This window comes from Mytilus galloprovincialis, chromosome 2 (genome assembly GCF_965363235.1).
Source record: "Mytilus galloprovincialis chromosome 2, xbMytGall1.hap1.1, whole genome shotgun sequence".
NCBI lineage: Eukaryota > Metazoa > Mollusca > Bivalvia > Mytilida > Mytilidae > Mytilus > Mytilus galloprovincialis.
The window spans coordinates 107,930,656-107,949,656 of record NC_134839.1 but is presented as its reverse complement, the minus strand read 5'-3'; the positions used below and the strand labels follow the sequence as shown (position 1 = coordinate 107,949,656).

At 30.8% G+C, this 19,001-nt stretch overlaps 2 protein-coding genes across 4 annotated transcripts in view; both read left to right on the top strand.

The window, feature by feature from the left end:
- Window positions 1-1,763, top strand: part of LOC143062600 (uncharacterized) — a 12,785-nt gene extending 11,022 nt beyond the window's left edge. The window contains exon 5 of the mRNA XM_076234265.1: window positions 1,753-1,763. Coding sequence (XP_076090380.1) covers window positions 1,753-1,763 — 11 coding nt within the window. The remainder of the gene's footprint in view (window positions 1-1,752) is intronic.
- The window catches only part of LOC143065310 (uncharacterized), a 21,009-nt gene extending 2,008 nt beyond the window's left edge, over window positions 1-19,001 (top strand). The window contains exons 2-5 of one of the 3 annotated variants that reach the window (XM_076238814.1): window positions 489-1,698; window positions 2,258-2,318; window positions 4,590-4,820; window positions 17,979-19,001. In XM_076238814.1, coding sequence (XP_076094929.1) covers window positions 2,282-2,318; window positions 4,590-4,820; window positions 17,979-18,886 — 1,176 coding nt within the window. In that variant the 5' untranslated portion in view covers window positions 489-1,698; window positions 2,258-2,281 and the 3' untranslated portion in view covers window positions 18,887-19,001. Of the gene's footprint in view, window positions 1-488; window positions 1,699-1,718; window positions 2,319-4,589; window positions 4,821-8,518; window positions 9,436-17,978 lie in introns of those variants that run through there. The other 2 variants (XM_076238815.1, XM_076238816.1) reach the window with 2 other exon arrangements.

Genomic DNA, 19,001 nt, shown 5'->3' with positions numbered 1-19,001 from the left:
AATAAACTGACATAAAGTAGGGTATAATAAATACTATATATGAATATTGATTGATAGTTTGGCGCTCAACTTCAAAGGGCATAAAATTCATGTCGACAGCAGTCCTTTTGCGCCAATTACTGTTTTTCGGGGCTATCATTTGCGCCAAATTTTGTTTTCAAAATGTATCAATTGCGCCAATTTACCTGTACATATATCTATCATAAATATTAACGATTAATTTTTATTCATATGTTTTGCTTAAAAAGTATTTGTGTTGTGCAATGATTAGTTTATGATTGTCTTAATGCACTGTTTTTCTTATCCATCTGCTTTCTCGTGAGTTATGGTGTAGGCTATTCCTTTTCCATTTATAATGTATGGTTGTCCCTAGGTATCTTATTTGTCTGTTTAGCACACATACTAATATAACGATAACAAGTGACAAATGACTCCAATATTCTAAGAATAAATATATCAATGAATGGGTGACTTGTTTATTATTTCAGATATTAACTGGTAACTTTTGGGTAGTTTTAAAATATGGTTGAAAGATGTGGCCAAGGAATATTCGATTCAACGACAATTTCTATTACATGGCGCACATTTGTATGTCCGTAGCTTTTTTAAATGCTGTCCATATGCCTATTAACAGGACTGTTCTATTAAAAACTACAATAAAACTCTACAAATCATGCATTTCATTTTTTTGATTGCCTTGATGGAGTCGAAAATCGAGACTTAGGTATTCTGATTTCGGCGTCGGCGTCGGCGGCGTCAACAATGTTTTATTGCGATTTAATGTCAGTTTAATGACAACCACTAGTCATGCTAGTGGTATAGGTCAATGACACTTGGTATGCAGACGAATTAGCATTGCCATATTTCATTTCCATGGAGATTATTTGGTCCCGCCAAAAACATTAGGTATATATACTGTATAATTTGAAACCAGCATGTTCTCAAATTGTAAACGTTAAAATTTGAAAACTCCATGTTTCTAACACTGTGAACATCAAGAATACACTGTATGAATAGTAAAAAGTTCAGAAAACTTGACACTTTTAAAACATTAGAAGACGAGAATCAAAACAACTACGATTAAACTCTTTCCTATCCTCCGATGATTTCAGGAAAAAAAACCAAATATGTGTTATATAATTATACCCTCAAACTAATGACAACTGAATATTAAGACTATGACATTTTATATGTTTTGTAACCTATATAATCATAGCTCAAACTATAAGAATATTTTCATTTTAAAGTTTAGATATGAAACAGATAGTTTGAAAAGATGAATACTGAATTTTATGTGGACACCGGGTCACCATTAATTACTGGGTCACCATTAATTACTATGTGTTGTAATTTATATTTACTTTAATGGCCGCTTTCGTGAAAAAAGAAAAAAAATATACCAAAATAAATGAATGCCCCAAAAAAGAAAAACAACAACCGTGTGAATAGCAAATAAAATGGATCTAATAGAAAGGTCCAAATAAACTTGTCAAATGTTGTGTATTAATTAATGAATATTATTTCATGCGGTCATTAATTAATAAACAAATTGTTAGGAAGGACTGAAAGGTTCATATGTAATTAAAATGTACATTTTAATGTTGTCACGTTTTTGATGTCATCGCCTAAGTTAAGACATAGCGTTTTATTTCAATTCCTTGTGGATTTTAGCATCTTTTGACCAAATAGTTTGAACGGGTGAGTTTATGTTTTTGATATTTAGTTCTATCAATTAATATTTTTACATTTCAGTTAAAGAATAAATGGGTATTAACAAATCATATTCCAAACAACACTCAGTGACATCCACACATAAATAAATAAAAACTGATCACAGCCGTGTAAAAAAAAGGAATTTAATATACATAGCAATATGATATTAAAATACAATTGAACTATTTTTTAAAATTCTGCAAAATCACGTTTTCTAAATTATTCATTTAAAGATTAACTAAGAGTATTTTTGAAAACAATTTAAGATAACACGACTTCATAATTTTTATTTGACAAATATGTCGCATGATATTAATTACTTTGTTTTAATTAAACATGTTGCATACATGCTGTACATTTTAATACATTTTGTACATTAAAACGTGTTAACATAAAATATAAAAATAAAATGTGGTTTTATTGCCAACGAGACAAACTATATATCCCCTTGATTGTTTAGATTGGAAATTAGCTAAAACATTTCTGTCATACATTGTATTGATACAGATAACAATTTGTCTGAATTATTTTTCATTTACAACAGGAAAGACAACAGAGAACAGTTGGAATGCTTTTTGTTTTCTTCATCTCTATCTGTGTTGTCAGTAAGTTATATTTTTGTGTATTTCGAATAATGATCACAGTAAGATACCCACTTCCAATATTATTCAGAGATTGAATTCCTATTAATTTTCCAGGAAAACATACAATGTTGAACTTTTTTATAACTTGTACACCATATCGGGGAAAGCGTCAATTCACTCTCTAGATACAACAACCTTCAAACAGTATTGTTATAAAGAGAAATGATGTTTTGGCATATTTTCCTCCGCATCTCCTTTGGTAACAATTAGACGATGAAATATATTTGCCATGTTTATCTTTGGTTTTCGTCCATGTTTTTTTTATCGAGATAACTTTTAGTACATAGGTGTTCTCAATTACAAATCATTTGACAGTAATATTCAATTATACTTTTTGAATAGAAAAATAAGATAAGTACACGTCAATGAAACTGCAACCCAAGAACGTAAGGGGACGACCATTTGATATTCTGGGGGGGGGGGGGGGGGGGGGGCAGGAGGATTTGTTTTTGATCGTTTATTTATTTTTGTAAACTAAGAGGACAGATTATTCATTTTCTGCACTATTGAAGCAAGATTTTTCATTTTCATTAAAGCAAGGGACTGATTATTCATTTTTACAACTATATTTTTGATATTCGAAAACATACAATTTTTTAAATGATTTGTTTATAAATAATACATATAGTATAGTCAAGTCATTATGTACCATTTAATTAGATTAACCATCCCCCGCTGCAGAAATGAATCTTTTAAATTCCCAACTTTTCCCAAAATTTTTTTTGAAGGGTTTTGGAGCCAATGAAGGCCCAAGAAGCTATAGAACAAATGATGCAAAATCATGCCTTTCTGGGTGTTCGGAAGACCCTTTCATAATCTGAAAATAAAGTTTTGATTTAATAATTTTTTGACAATATTTTGGTCTCAAAGCAAAATGTATAAATTCAGTGTAAGACTGAAGTTTCTATGGACAACATCAAAAGACCAATGTGCATGATAACGCAAAAATGGAATTCACATAGTTAAGCCTGTGGCTGCTGTTTTTTTTTTTTTTTTAAAACTCATGATCAAGTTCATAACAAAATTACTAGATTACAAAAGGAATGCAACACTAACAGAATACAGAAGGGCAATCAATGAACAAAAGACAAATAAATAAGAAACATTGATCCCGAAAAATCAGGGCTATAAGTCTGAGGGAAAACAGAACTTTCTTCTTGCAAGGCCGTGAACACAATTTGATATGGAGACAAGCGTTTGGTTTTGAAATTTCCTACATGTAGTTACGGCCCTGTTAAAATAAAGGTGAGGTAAGGTTTTCTGAGACAATATACTTCAAGTTAAATGAAACCAATTTTCAGACATTTCAAGTATATTTAAATAATATTTATACTTTTGTTATTAAAAAATTTGGGAAGTGTTTCACGATTATTTTCGGGAAAAAAGATGAATTTATGAAGAATCTGGTGCCATCTCATACTTTCGATTAGATCTGCTGAGTTATTTATTTTCTATACATTGCAAGTCAGGTAATCCATTTTCAAACTACCACAGAACAAACCATTTATTTTTGTGATTATCAAGGCTGAGTTATCTATTTTCAAAATCCTCCTGCCCCCCCCCCCCCCCCCCCCCCCACAGAATATCAAATGGTCGTCCCCTAACAATAAAAGCAAAACAAACATTCTTTCGATGCCAACTTACGATATCGGTTTTCCATCTGTATCAGATAATTGTTGCAAAGTTTAATAAACCAGCCTTTTCGGTATTAAATCTACACCCGCCCAGACAGGAACAAATTGCCATGTTATAAATTTATATATAATCTATATATATTGGTTTAGCTGTATTTGCTTTGGTTTTCAGTCCTGGTATCTATGATGAGTTTATTTACAACCACTAGATCGATGCCACTGCTGGTGGAGATTTATTTCCCCGAGGGTATCACAAGCCCAGTAGTCCGCACTTTTTGTGCTGACATGAATTGTCATTGATATGGTTATATTTGTAAATTTACTGTTTACAAATTTTTGAATTTTTTGAAATACTAAGGCTTTTCTACCTCAGGAATAGATTACCTTAGCTGTATTTGGCAAAACTTTTAGGAATTTTGGTTCTCAATACTCTTCAACTTCGTACTTTATTTGGCCTTTTTAACTTTTTTGGATTCCAGCGTCACTGATGAGTAGACGAAAACGCGCGTCTGGCGTATTTTCTAAATTTAGTCCTGGTTTGTACAGGAACACACGGCCATGTTATAAACTTATACGTTATCCTTGCCTATTGTTTTAGATGTGTTTGCTTTGGTGCCAATTCCATTAGAACCACAAACGCCATGTTTTACACATTTTGGAGAGTGTCTTAGATATTGCCCAGGGGAGAGAATTCCAGACTTAGAGGGCATAGAGAGCTCCTGTATTACTAACACAGCAGGTTACCAGTTCTGTAAATTTTATCATTGTCCGCCTGCAAAATGCCGAGGAAAAAAGAAGGATTTGTACGGGAAATGCTATTACTGCCCGGGTAAGTTTTCTGTATTGAAAAACAACATTAGTTATACATTTGTTGAGGTCAATCTGTTGAGGCAAAGCAAATGCTATTGTCGAGGTAAGGCATCGACCAATGATCTGTGTGTGGGAAGTGGGGAGGGGGAGCGGGCAGGGGTTTTTTTTTAATTTTTATTTGTTAAAAATTTTTTTGAATTACTTGATCAAAATTTATTTTTTAGACGGAAAGTAAAACTTTTATTGAAAATAAGAAATACAACATTTGTTAAATAAAAAAATGTGTTCTCTAACTGTGTGTTTTTGATTTATTTCTTAATTAAAAATGTTTGTCTTGTCAAAATCCTACGTCTTTTAGAAGAAGGCACGACAAATGCTAATATTATCCTATAATGTCCTTAAACGAAGTGTAAAGTCGAATGAAAGCAGCCACGGAGAATGCTGCTTCTGTTTTCATACATTTGTTTATACTACACTATACTTCTGCTCAGGTAAGACTTGTATACGATAGAAAGGAGCATACTACTATGCGACATGTATAATAAGTCTTTAATACAAAGAATGCTACTTCTGTCTGTAGGATAGTATTTTAAATAAAAGAAGGAAGAAATCTACTTCTGTCCTAATAAGTCTTTTAAACAAAGGCAGGCAAATTGCTACTTCGTGCCATGTTAGTCTTTTAAACAAAGTAAGCTACTTCGGTCCACGCAAGTATTTTAAACAAAGGATGAAGGGATAATGCTTCTTCAGTCTAAGTAAGTCTATATACAAAGGAATGGAGCATGCTACTTCGATCCATGTAAGTATTTTTAAACAAAGGAAGGAGAATGCTACTTCGATCCACGTAAGTATTTTAAACAGAGGAAGGAGAATGCTACTTCGATCCACGTAATTATTTTAACCAAAGGAAGGAGAATGCTACTTCGATCCACGTTAATATTTTAAACAAAGGAAGGAGAATGCTACTTCGATCCACGTAAGTATTTTAAACAGAGGAAGGAGAATGCTACTTCGATCCACGTAATTATTTTAACCAAAGGAAGGAGAATGCTACTTCGATCCACGTTAATATTTTAAACAAAGGAAGGAGAATGCTTCTTCGATCCACGTAAGTATTTTAAACAAGGGAAGGAGAATGCTACTTCGATCCACGTAAGTATTTTAAACGAAGGAAGGAAAATGCTACTTCGATCCATGTAAGTATTTTAAACAAAGGAAGGAGAATGCTACTTCGATCCACGTAAGTATTTTAAACAAAGGAAGGAGAATGCTACTTCGATCCACGTAAGTATTTTAAACAAAGGAAGGAGGATGCTCCTTCATTCCACGTAAGTATTTTATTCGATCCACGTAAGTATTTTAAACAAAGGAAGGAGAATGCTACTTCGATCCACGTAAGTATCTTAAACAAAGGAAGGAGGATGCTCCTTCATTCCACGTAAGTATTTTATTCGATCCACGTAAGTATTTTAAACAAAGGAAGGAGAATGCTACTTCGATCCACGTAAGTATTTTAAACAAAGGAAGGAGGATGCTCCTTCATTCCACGTAAGTATTTTAAACAAAGGAAGGAGAATACTACTTCGATCCACGTTAGTATTTTAAACGAAGGAAAGAGAATGCTACTTCGATCCACGTAAGTATTTTAAACAAAGGAAGGAAAATGCTACTTCGGTCCACGTAATTATTTTAAGCAAAGGAAGGAGAATGCTACTTCGATCCACGTTAATATTTTAAACAAAGGAAGGAGAATGCTACTTGTATCCACGTAAGTATTTTAAACAAAGGAAGGAGAATGCTACTTCGATCCACGTAAGTATTTTAAACGTAAGTATTTTAACCAAAGGAAGGAGAATGCTACTTCGATCCACGTAAGTATTTTAAACAAAGGAAGGAGGATGCTCCTTCATTCCACGTAAGTATTTTATTCGATCCACGTAAGTATTTTAAACAAAGGAAGGAGAATGCTACTTCGATCCACGTTAGTATTTTAAACAAAGGAAAGAGAATGCTACTTCGATCCATGTAAGTATTCTAAACAAAGAAAGGAGAATGCTACTTCGATCGATGTAAGTATTTTAAACAGAGGAAGGAGAATGCTACTTCGATCCACGTAAGTATTTTAAACAAAGGAAGGAGAATGCTACTTCGATCGATGTAAGCATTTTAAACAGAGGAAGGGAAAAGCTACTTCGGGACAGGTATGTCTTTTAAACAAAGGAAGGGAAAATGCTACTTCGATCTACGTAAGTATTTTAAACAAAGAAAGGAGAATGCTACTTCGATCCACGGAAGTAGTTTAAATAAAGAAGTGAGAAATTAAATGCTACTTCGGTCCAGGTATCAGGTATAAGTATTTTAAACAGAGGAAGGAGAATGCTACTTCGATCCACGTGTAAGTATTTTAAACAAAGGAAGGAGAATACTACTTCGATCCACGTTAGTATTTTAAACAAAGGAAAGAAAATGCTACTTCGATCCATGTAGGTATTTTAAACAAAGAAAGGAGAATGCTACTTCGATCCATGTAAGTATTTTAAACAGAGGAAGGAGAATGCTACTTCGATCTACGTAAGTATTTTAAACAGAGGAAGGAGAATGCTACTTCGATCCACGTAAGTATTTTAAACAAAGGAAGGAGAATGCTACTTCGATCGATGTAAGTATTTTAAACAGAGGAAGGGAAAAGCTACTTCGGGACAGGTATGTCTTTTAAACAAAGGAAGGGAAAATGCTACTTCGATCTACGTAAGTATTTTAAACAAAGGAAGGATAATGCTACTTCGATCCACGTAAGTAGTTTAAATAAAGAAGTGAGAAATTAAATGCTACTTCGGTCCAGGTATCAGGTATAAGTATTTTAAACAAATGAACGGAGAATGATTCTGTACAAGTAGATAAGTCTTTTAAAACAAAGGAAGGTAAAACGCTACTTTTGTCCAGATAAGTCTTATACGAATGTTAACCATTGTTGTACATATGTAACGTATAAAAATTATCTAGTAACAAAAATGATATCCAAAATGGATAAGAAACGACATGAACAGTATACTTAGCTCATTTATCAGCATTACGTATCAAAAATAGAATGGCAGTGTTAGTAAAATAAAGAAAACACTTTCTACTTTGTAAAGACGAGTTTCCTCCAATTGATTATTTGGACAAAATATTTATCTGTCAAACTATTTCTCGTATAATAAATTGACATTGCGTAATTTTAGGTAACTCTTGTATTGTATGCTTAATTGATATTGCATTATTTAAGGTAACTGTGGTACTGGATGTTGAATTGATATTGCTTTATTTTTAGTTTACTGACACTGTATCGTCTGTATTGTCTTGTTTAATGTAACTGCTGAATTGATATTGCTTTTTTTTAGCTCACATGACCAAAAGGTGATATTACTTTTTAAGCTCCCATGTCACAAAGGACAAGTGTGAGCTTTCCTATCACTTAGCGTCCTTTGTTTGTCTGTGCTTATGAATTCTATTTTAGTCTAAATTGTTGGAGAGTGTCAAATGTTGAAGATTACCAATATCTAGGTGAGCGACACTGGCTTGTTGTAGCTCCTGATTAGTTGACTGACCTTGTAAAGACTGATAAATCGATATTGCTTTTTGATGGACATAGACCACGGTGCGCAACACTGGGTCTTTACAGCCTCTGGTTTAGTTGACTGACTGTATAGTCTGATAAATCGATATTACTTTTTTTAGGTAGCTGTGTTGATGGTGGTAGAAAACATCATAATGGACAAGCTTTTATCAGTTTTGATTTGGTTAATAATTGTTTTTGTGGACAAGATAATTCCAAACACTGCACTAAAAAATCAGTAGATCAGTATGCCTACTGTAATCACGCGAGACCTGGTAGTGATGGCGACAATACAGTTGTAGTGGTAGCGAATCCTCGACCACCACCACCATCTTCTAAAGTCGTTGCTATTGTAGCTCCACCACAGCAGCAACAAGCCCCAGCGGTAATGGCTATTGTGTCAGCACCAACACAACAACCGACTACCCGACAAATGCCATATGTACCATCTCCCACCCGACCACCAACTCCACCACAAAGAGCATACGTACCAGCTCCATCACAGCCATACGTTCCTCCTGGTTCTGCCTTTGCTAATAATCAGGAATCGACAGCTTATATGCAGCAACATAAACACCAAAAAATGGTGGCACACCCTAATTTCTCTGCAAAAAGTCCAAAATCTAATTTGCAGCAACGTTCCAACAACAATCCAAATTTGTACAGACATAATCAGTATTACCAAGGCTTTCCAAATAATCAACAGTTTTATGGTTACCATGGAAATCCTTTCTTTCAACAGCAGATGTGGGGATTCAATTCTAATAAGGAAATAGAAGCGTAACTATTAGTCATTCTAACAAGTGATTTGACTTTAATTCCTGTCATCAGAAAATTGAAATCTTTCCAAAGAACAGTAGTTGAAGAAAAATATATAAACAATTTTCATGGATATTTTATTGTTTCTTTTTAAGCCGACATTTTTTTCGAACAATTTACTGTGTTGTTCTATCAGTTGTCAGGCGATACGACAACAAAGTTGAAAGGATTTCGGAGTGTTTGTAGCTACAATTATCATATTAAATAATTTTGTATTAATTGGTGATATTTATTTTAGAATATGAATTTTGAGTATTGTACGGATGAATACAAAACGTATAAGGACCTTAAGTTTCCTTACAAATCAATCTTGCATGTCCATGTCAGATATGATTTGGTCGTTCCTTATTTCATGGGCATTTTCACGGATGGACATCACGATTTTCAGAAGTGGTATGATTGCTAATGAGTCATCCTGTATTAAATGGTCCGGTAAAGGACAATTTTTCAACAGCATAGACCGCTAGGAGAGCTATAAATAGCGCGATAAACGTTAGGAGAGATATATAAATGTCGCTATAAAACATAATGCTGAAAAGGAAGAGATACAAAGACATGCTATCATTGATTTTGTTTTAATAAACTACAACGTAGATATATGTATTGCTAGTATGTTTTGGTGAGGTTCGTTTTGCTCATTCTTTAATTTTCTATGTTGTGTTCTGTGTACTGGACAGTGTTTGTCTGTTTATCTTTATTTTTTAGCCATTGCAGTGTCAGTTTTTGTTTTTGTTTTCGTTTAAGGAGCTTGAATGTCACTCTGGTATCTTTCACCCCTGTTTTATGTCTTGCATCCTGTCAATACGATGTACGAACTTATTTTTTGGTATTGCACAAGTTTTTGATGTTCTTAAACTTTTTATGACGTCTTTAAACTAAAAACGTAGGATGTGTATTGACTGATCTTTGGTCTTTTGGAAAACATGATCTAATCATTAGTTGGAATTGATTTTGAACTAGCCTTTATTAGTAACTACACATACTAGTAGAAAAGCATTTTGTGTTTTGTTTATATGTCGTCTCTGATGGGTCGATCTATTTTTGACTGTTTTTTACAGTTTATGTTACAGTGGATGTCGTCTGTTGCTGTCTGTTATTCTTTTGTCGTGTGTTTGTTTAACGTAAGAGAGATATAGAATAAAGCAATATCAAATTATCATACAATACAGTTACCTAGAATAAAAATATATCAATTTATCATAAAATATAGTTACCTATAATTAAACAATATCAATTTATTATACAATACAGTTACCTAGAATAAAGCTATATCAATATACTAGTATCATATAATATATTTACCTAAAATAAAACTATATCAGTTTATCATAAAATATAGTTACCTATAATTAAACAATATCAATTTATTATACAATACAGTTACCTAAAATAAAGCTATATCAATATATCATATAATATATTTACCTAAAATAAAGCTATATCAATATATCATATAATATATTTACCTAAAATAAAGCTATATCAATATATCATATAATATATTTACCTAAAATAAAGCTATATCAATATATCATATTATATATTTACCTAAAATAAAACTATATCAGTATATCACAAAATATAGTTACCTATAATTATTTAATATCAATTTATCATACAATATAGTTACCTGAAATAAAGCAATATCAATTTAACATACAATACATTTACCTAAAATAAAGCTATATCAATTTATAATACGATACAGATACCTAAAATAAAGCAATACCAATTCATTATTCATTATAGTTACCTAAATAAAGGCAACAGTAGTATACCGCTGTTCAAAACTCATAAATCCATGGACAAAAAACAAAATCGGGGTAACAAACCAAAACCGAGCGAAACGCATTAAATATAAGAGAGGAGAACAACGACACAACATCGAAACGCAACACACACAGAAACAGACCAATCATCAGACAAAACACCACGAGAATAACAAATGTAACATGAAAACCAAATACATGAATTTGGGATAGACAAGTACCGTGCCACGTCTTATCTCAATATCTCAAAAATAAGAGAAAACACAAACGACTCAACGTTAAAATGCAACACAAAGAGAAACGAACAATATATAACAATGACCATCTTCCTGACTTGGTACAGGACACTTTTAAAGGGGAATAAAAGTGGTGGGTTGAACCTGGTTTTAAGGCATGCCAAACCTCAATAAAATAAAGCAATATCAATTTATCATACAATACAGTTACCTAAAACAAAACTGTATCAATTTATCATAAAATACAGTTACATAAAATAAAACTATATAAATTTATCATACAAAACAGACACCTGCAATAAAGCAATATCAATTTATCATACAATACAGTTACCTAAAATTAAACAATATCAATTTATTATACAATACAGTTACCTAAAATAAAGCTATATCAATATATCATATAATATATTTACCTAAAATAAAGCTATATCAATATATCATATAATATATTTACCTAAAATAAAACTATATCAGTTTATCACAAAATATAGTTACCTATAATTAAATAATATCAATTTATCATAAAATACAGTTACATAAAATAAAACTATATAAATTTATCATAAAAAACAAACACCTGCAATAAAGCAATATCAATTTATCGTACAACACACTTACCTAAAATTAAACTATATCAATTTACCAAACAATATAGTTACCTAAAATAAAACTAAATTTATACAATACAGACACCTGCAATAAAGCAATTTCAATTGATCATAAAATACAGTTACCTAAAACAAAACTATATCAATTTATCATACAATAATAGTTACCTAAAATAAAACTATATCGATCTATCTACAATATAGTTACCTGAAATAAAGCAATATCAATTTAACATACAATACATTTACCTAAAATAAAGCTATATCAATTTATAATACAATACAGATACCTAAAATAAAGCGATATCAATTTATCATACAATACAGACACCTAAAATAAAGCAATATCAATTTATCATACAATACAGTTACCTAAAACACAACTGTATCAATTTATCATAAAATACAGTTACATAAAATAAAACTATATAAATTTATCATACAAAACAGACACCTGCAATAGAGCAATATCAATTTATCACACAATACAGTTACCTAAAATTAAACTATATCAATTTACCATACAATAAAATTACCTAAAATAAAACTATAAATTTATCATACAATACAGACACCTGAAATAAAGCAATATCAATTTAAGATACAATACATTTACCTAAAATCAAGCGATATCAATTGATAATACAATACAGATACCTAAAATCAAGCGATATCAATTTATCATACAATACAGTTACTTAAAATTAAACTATATCAATTTACCATACAATATAGTTACCTAAAATAAAACTATAAATTTATCATACAATACAGACACCTGCAATAAAGCAATATCAATTTATCATAAAATACAGTTACCTAAAACAAAATTATATCAATTTATCATACAATAATAGTTACCTAAAATAAAACTATATCGATCTATCTACAATACAGATACCTGCAATTAAGTAATATCAACTTATCATACAATACAGTTACCTAAAATAAAACTTCATCAATTTATCATACAATATAGATACCAAAAAATAAAGCTATATCAATTTATCATACAATATAGATACCAAAAATAAAGCAATATCAATTTATCATACAATATAGACACCAAAAATAAAGCAATATCAATTTATCATACAATATAGATACCAAAAATAAAGCAATATCAATTTATCATACAATATAGTTACCTAAAATAAAGCTATATCATTTTATCAACTAGGAAAGCTATAAATAGCGCGATAAACGTTAGGAGAGATATATAAATGTCGCTATAAAACATAATGCTGAAAAGGAAGAGATACAAAGACATGCTATAATTGATTTTGTTTTAATAAACTACAACGTAGATATATGTATTGCTAGTATGTTTTGGTGAGGTTCGTTTTGCTCATTCTTTAATTTTCTATGTTGTGTTCTGTGTACTGGACAGTGTTTGTCTGTTTATCTTTATTTTTTAGCCATTGCGGTGTCAGTTTTTGTTTTTGTTTAAGGAGTTTGAATGCCACTCTGGTATCTTTCACCCCTGTTTTATGTCTTGCATCCTTTCAATACGATGTGCGAACTTATATTTTGGTCTTTTGGAAAACATGATCTAATCATTAGTTGGAATTGATTTTGAACTAACCTTCATTAGTGACTACACATACTAGTAGAAAAGCATTTTGTGTTTTGTCTATGTGTCGTCTCTGATGGGTCAAGCTATTTTCGACTGTTTTTTACAGTTTATGTTACAGTGGATGTCGTCTGTTGCTGTCTGTTATTCTTTTGTCGTGTGTTTGTTTAACGTAAGCGAGATATAAAATAAAGCAATATCAAATTATCATACAATACAGTTACCTAGAATAAAATTATATCAATTGATCATAAAATATAGTTACCTATAATTAAACAATATCAATTTATTATACAATACAGTTACCTAAAATAAAGTTATATCAATATATCATATAAAATATTTACCTAAAATAAAACTATATCAGTTGATCACAAAATATAGTTACCTATAATTAAATAATATCAATTTATCATACAATATAGTTACCTGAAATAAAGCAATATCAATTTAACATACAATACATTTACCTAAAATAAAGCAATATCAATTGATAATACAATACAAATACCTAAAATAAAGCGATATCAATTCATAATTCAATATAGTTACCTAAAATAAAGCAATATCAATTTATCATAAAATACAGTTACCTAAAACAAAAATGTATCAATTTATCATAAAATACAGTTACATAAAATAAAACTATATAAATTTATCATACAAAACAGACACCTGCAATAAAGCAATATCAATTTATCATACAATACAGTTACCTAAAATTAAACTATATCAATTTACTATACAATATAGTTACCTAAAATAAAACTATAAATTTATCATACAATACAGACACCTGGAATAAAGCAATATCAATTTAACGTACAATACATTAACCATAAATAAAGCTATATCAATTTTTTATACAATACAGATACCTAAAATAAAGCGATATCAATTTATCATACAATACAGTTACCTAAAATTAAACTATATCAATTTACCATACAATATAGTTACATAAAATAGAGCGATATCAATTTATCATACAATACAGTTACCTAAAATTAAACTATATCAATTTGCCATACAATATAGTTACCTAAAATAAAACTATAAATTTATCATACAATACGGACACCTGAAATAAAACAATATCAATTTAACATATAATACATTAACCATAAATAAAGCTATATCAATTTATAATACAATACAGGTACCTAAAATAAAGCGATATCAATTTATCATACAATACAGTTACCTAAAATAAAGCGATATCAATAAATGATACGATACAGATACCTAAAATGAAGCAATATCAATTCATAATTCATTATATAGTTACCTAAAATAAAGGAATATCAATTTATCATACCATACAGTTACCTAAAACAAAACTGTATCAATTGATCATAAAATACAGTTACCTAAAATAAAGCGATATCAATTGATAATACGATACAGATATCTAAAATGAAGCAATATCAATTCATAATTCATTATTGTTACCTAAAATAAAGCAATATCAAACTATCATACAATACAGTTACCTAGAATTAAACTATATCAATTTATCATAAAATATAGTTACTTATAATTAAACAATATCAATTTATTATACAATACAGTTACCTAAAATAAAGCTATATCAATATATCATATAATATATTTACCTAAAATAAAACTATATCAGTTTATCACAAAATATAGTTACCTATAATTAAATAATATCAATTTATCATACAATACAGTTATCTGAAATAAAGCAATATCAATTTAACATACAATACATTGACCTAAAATAAAGTTATATCAATTTATAATACAATACAGATACCTAAAATAAAGCGATATCAATTTAGCATACAATACAGCTACCTAAAATAAAGCAATATCAATTTATAATTTAATATAGTTACCTAAAATAAAGCACATCAATTGATCATAAAATACAGTTACCTAAAACAAAACTGTATCAATTTATCATAAAATACAGTTATATAAAATAAAACTATATAAATTTATCATACAAAACAGACACCTGCAATCAAGCAATATCAATTTATCATACAATACAGTTACCTGAAATTAAACTATATCAATTTGCCATACAATATAGTTACCTAAAATAAAACTATAAATTTATCATACAATACAGACACCTGAAATAAAGCAATATCAGTTGAACATACAATACATTTACTATAATAAAGCTATATCAATTGATTATACAATACAGATACCTAAAATAAAGCGATATCAATTGATAATTCAATATAGTTACCTAAAATGAAGCAATTTCAATTGATCATACAATACAGTTACCTAAAACAAAACTGTATCAGTTTATCATAAAATACAGTTACATAAAATAAAACTATATAAATTTATCATACAAAACAGACACCTGCAATAAAGCAATATCAATTTATCATACAATATAGTTACCTAAAATTAAACTATATCAATTTACCATACAATATAGTTACCTAAAATAAAACTATAAATTATCATACAATACAGACACCTACAATAAAGCAATATCAATTTATCATAAAATACAGTTACCTTAAACAAAACTATATCAATTTATCATACAATATAGTTACCTAAAATAAAGCGATATCAATTTATCATACAATATAGTTACCAAAAATAAAGCAACATCATTTTAGCATACATTACTGTTGCAAAAAAATAAAACTATCAATTTATCATACAATATAGCAATCTAATTAAAAACCGATCTCCCATCGCTCCTGTTTCTGATATGTCGCGTGGGAGATCTAACGAAACCCGCTTTGAGGTCACATGTGAGTGACCTCGTAGCTGTATCTTTTTCAACCAATGAAATTGAGTCTTCCACGATCTTGAAAGGTTAACGTAAGGTAGAGGGATGTAACTCATTTTATTTACGGCGAAATCGTCAGTCAAAATAATTCATAAACTTTTTTGATTGGTTTATTAATAGGTCGTCAACTCATTTGCATATCATTATAAATTCATAACTTTTAGTTCACTCACATGTCACGACCTCAAAGCCGGTTTCGTTAGATCTCCCACGCGACATATCAGAAAACAGGAGCGATGAGAGATCGGTTTTTAATTAGATTGACAATATAGTTACCTCAATTAAAGCAATATAATTAATCATACAATATAGTTACCTAAAATAAAACTATATCAATTTATCATACAATACAGTTACCCAGAATATGGCTACGTCAATTTATCATACAATATAGTTACCTAAAATAAAGCGATATCAATATTTCGTACAATGAAAGTTACGAAGCCTAGAATGCATACACTGCAAATGACTGCATTAGTTAAATATATCAAATACTTGGCAGAAAATGCTTAATTCTCAAACCATACTACAAATTGTTCATTTGAAGTTATTGTGTCGTATTGCTTCATTTCAAGACTTTGTAATAAAGTATGACAAATTGATATTGTTTTTATATAATTTGATTGACTATGTACCGTCTGATTAATTGATATTGCTTTATTGAAGGTAACTATTACACGAAACATCGAAATTCTCAGTTTCTGTATTTATAATAAAATGATATTGCTGTATTTTAGGTAACTCTATTATTGTGTTGCTTTATTGTAGGTCACTGTATTGGTTGATAAATTGATATTGCTTTATTTGAGGGAACTGTATTGTAAACTAGACTGATATTTTACTTCTGTTTTTTTTTTTGGTAACCGTATCGTATGATAAATTGATATTGCTTTGTTTTATCTAACTCTCTCCGACGGGAAAAGTGCGTTATTTCCCATCACGTGACTAAAAATAGAACCTTGTGGCTGGAAAGCGCTAAGGATATATAAAGTTTGACCTTACAAGTAAACAATTATCAGAACCTTGAGATCTACTTACTGCCCATTTGTATCAAAACTTGCAGACGACTTCTCATGAAAGCTCTAAAATCATTAATGTTTGTCTACCTTTTACCTTAAAAACTGAAATAGCCAGAGAAAAGCTTAAAATAACGAACAAAATTAGCATAACATTAAAACAAGATACAAATATTTTTTTTTACGCTATCAATTCATATAAAGAATAGGAAATCTGGAAATAGATAAATTATTTTTTTTTTTATCATCAGCTTGACCACAATATACCCCCCTCCCCCCCATCAAATTGAGGATAAGATTTTTTTTTCAAGAACAAAAAATATTGCAAAACAAGATATACAAATCAGTAAACATTGATGGTCAACTCAGTATAGCAGTTATTGGTCTTTAATGATGACTAATTTCATCCCTTTGCATTGCATATTGGACTATTAATAGATAGATAGAAATTTAAAAGCAAAAATGATCCGCAAAACAAGACATGCAGCAACTTGGTCAAGTGATGAAATCGTTATTTGTTTTCTAATTGTTGCCAATGTCCTTAGTTTTTGTAAATAGCAACAAAAAAAAATAAATTCAAAATCAACCAAAAAGAAAATTTAGTTGTGATTTATATTCTTTTCTACAATGTGGGAGAATATCAGTTGTTGGTGATGGGCATATAATAGACCTAGGTGAGCGACACTGGGTCTTTATAGTCTCTAATCCACTTGTTTAGTTGACGGACTTGATTATAGACTGAAAAATCCACATTGCTTTTTCAGGTAGCTGTATCGATGGTGGTAAGAAACATCATAATGGAGAAGCTTTTCTCAGTTTTGATTTGGTTAATAATTGTTTTTGTGGACAAGACAATTCCGCACACTGCACTAAACATCCAGTTGACCAGTATGCCTACTGTAATCACGCGAGACCTGGTAGTGATAGCGACAATACAGTTGTGGTGGTAGCGAATCCTCGACCACCACCACCACCTGCAAAAGTCGTTGCTATTGTAGCTCCACCACAGCAGCAACAAGCCCCAGCGGTAGTGGCTGTTGTACCAGCACCCACGCAACCACCGCCTCCAAGACAAATAGCTTTTGTACCAGCACCCACACAACAACCGCCTCCAAGACAAATGGCATATGTACCGCCTCCCACCCGACCACCAACTCCACCACAAATGGCACACGTACCAGCACCCACCCGACCACCAACTCCTCCACTAACGGCATACGTACCGGCACCAACCAGACCACCAACACCACAACAAATGGCATATGTACCATCTCCCACCGGGCCACCAACTCCACCTCAAATGGCATACGTACCGGCACCAACCAGACCACCAACTCCACCACAAATGGCATATGTACCACCTCCAACACAGCAATACGTTCCTCCTGGTGTTGCCATTGTACCAGTGCATAATAAAGAATCTACAGCTTATATTCAGCCACCCCCATCACCTCCACATCATCAGCACCAAAAAATGGTGGCACACCCTAATTCCTCAGCAAAAAGTCCAAAATCTAATTTGCAGCAACGTTCCAACAACAATCCAAACTTGTACAGACATAATCAGTATTACCAAGGTTTTCATAATCCATATGTTCAAAGTTATCATGGCAGTCCTTATTTTGGACAACAGATGTGGGGATTCAATCGTCATGCAAATTTCGATGCGTAGCTGTCAGTCATTCATACATGTGCTATAACTGATTTCTCCTGCCATCAAATAACTTGAACTTTTCGAAAGTACAATAATTGTAATATGTATATATATATAATAAACATGTTATCAT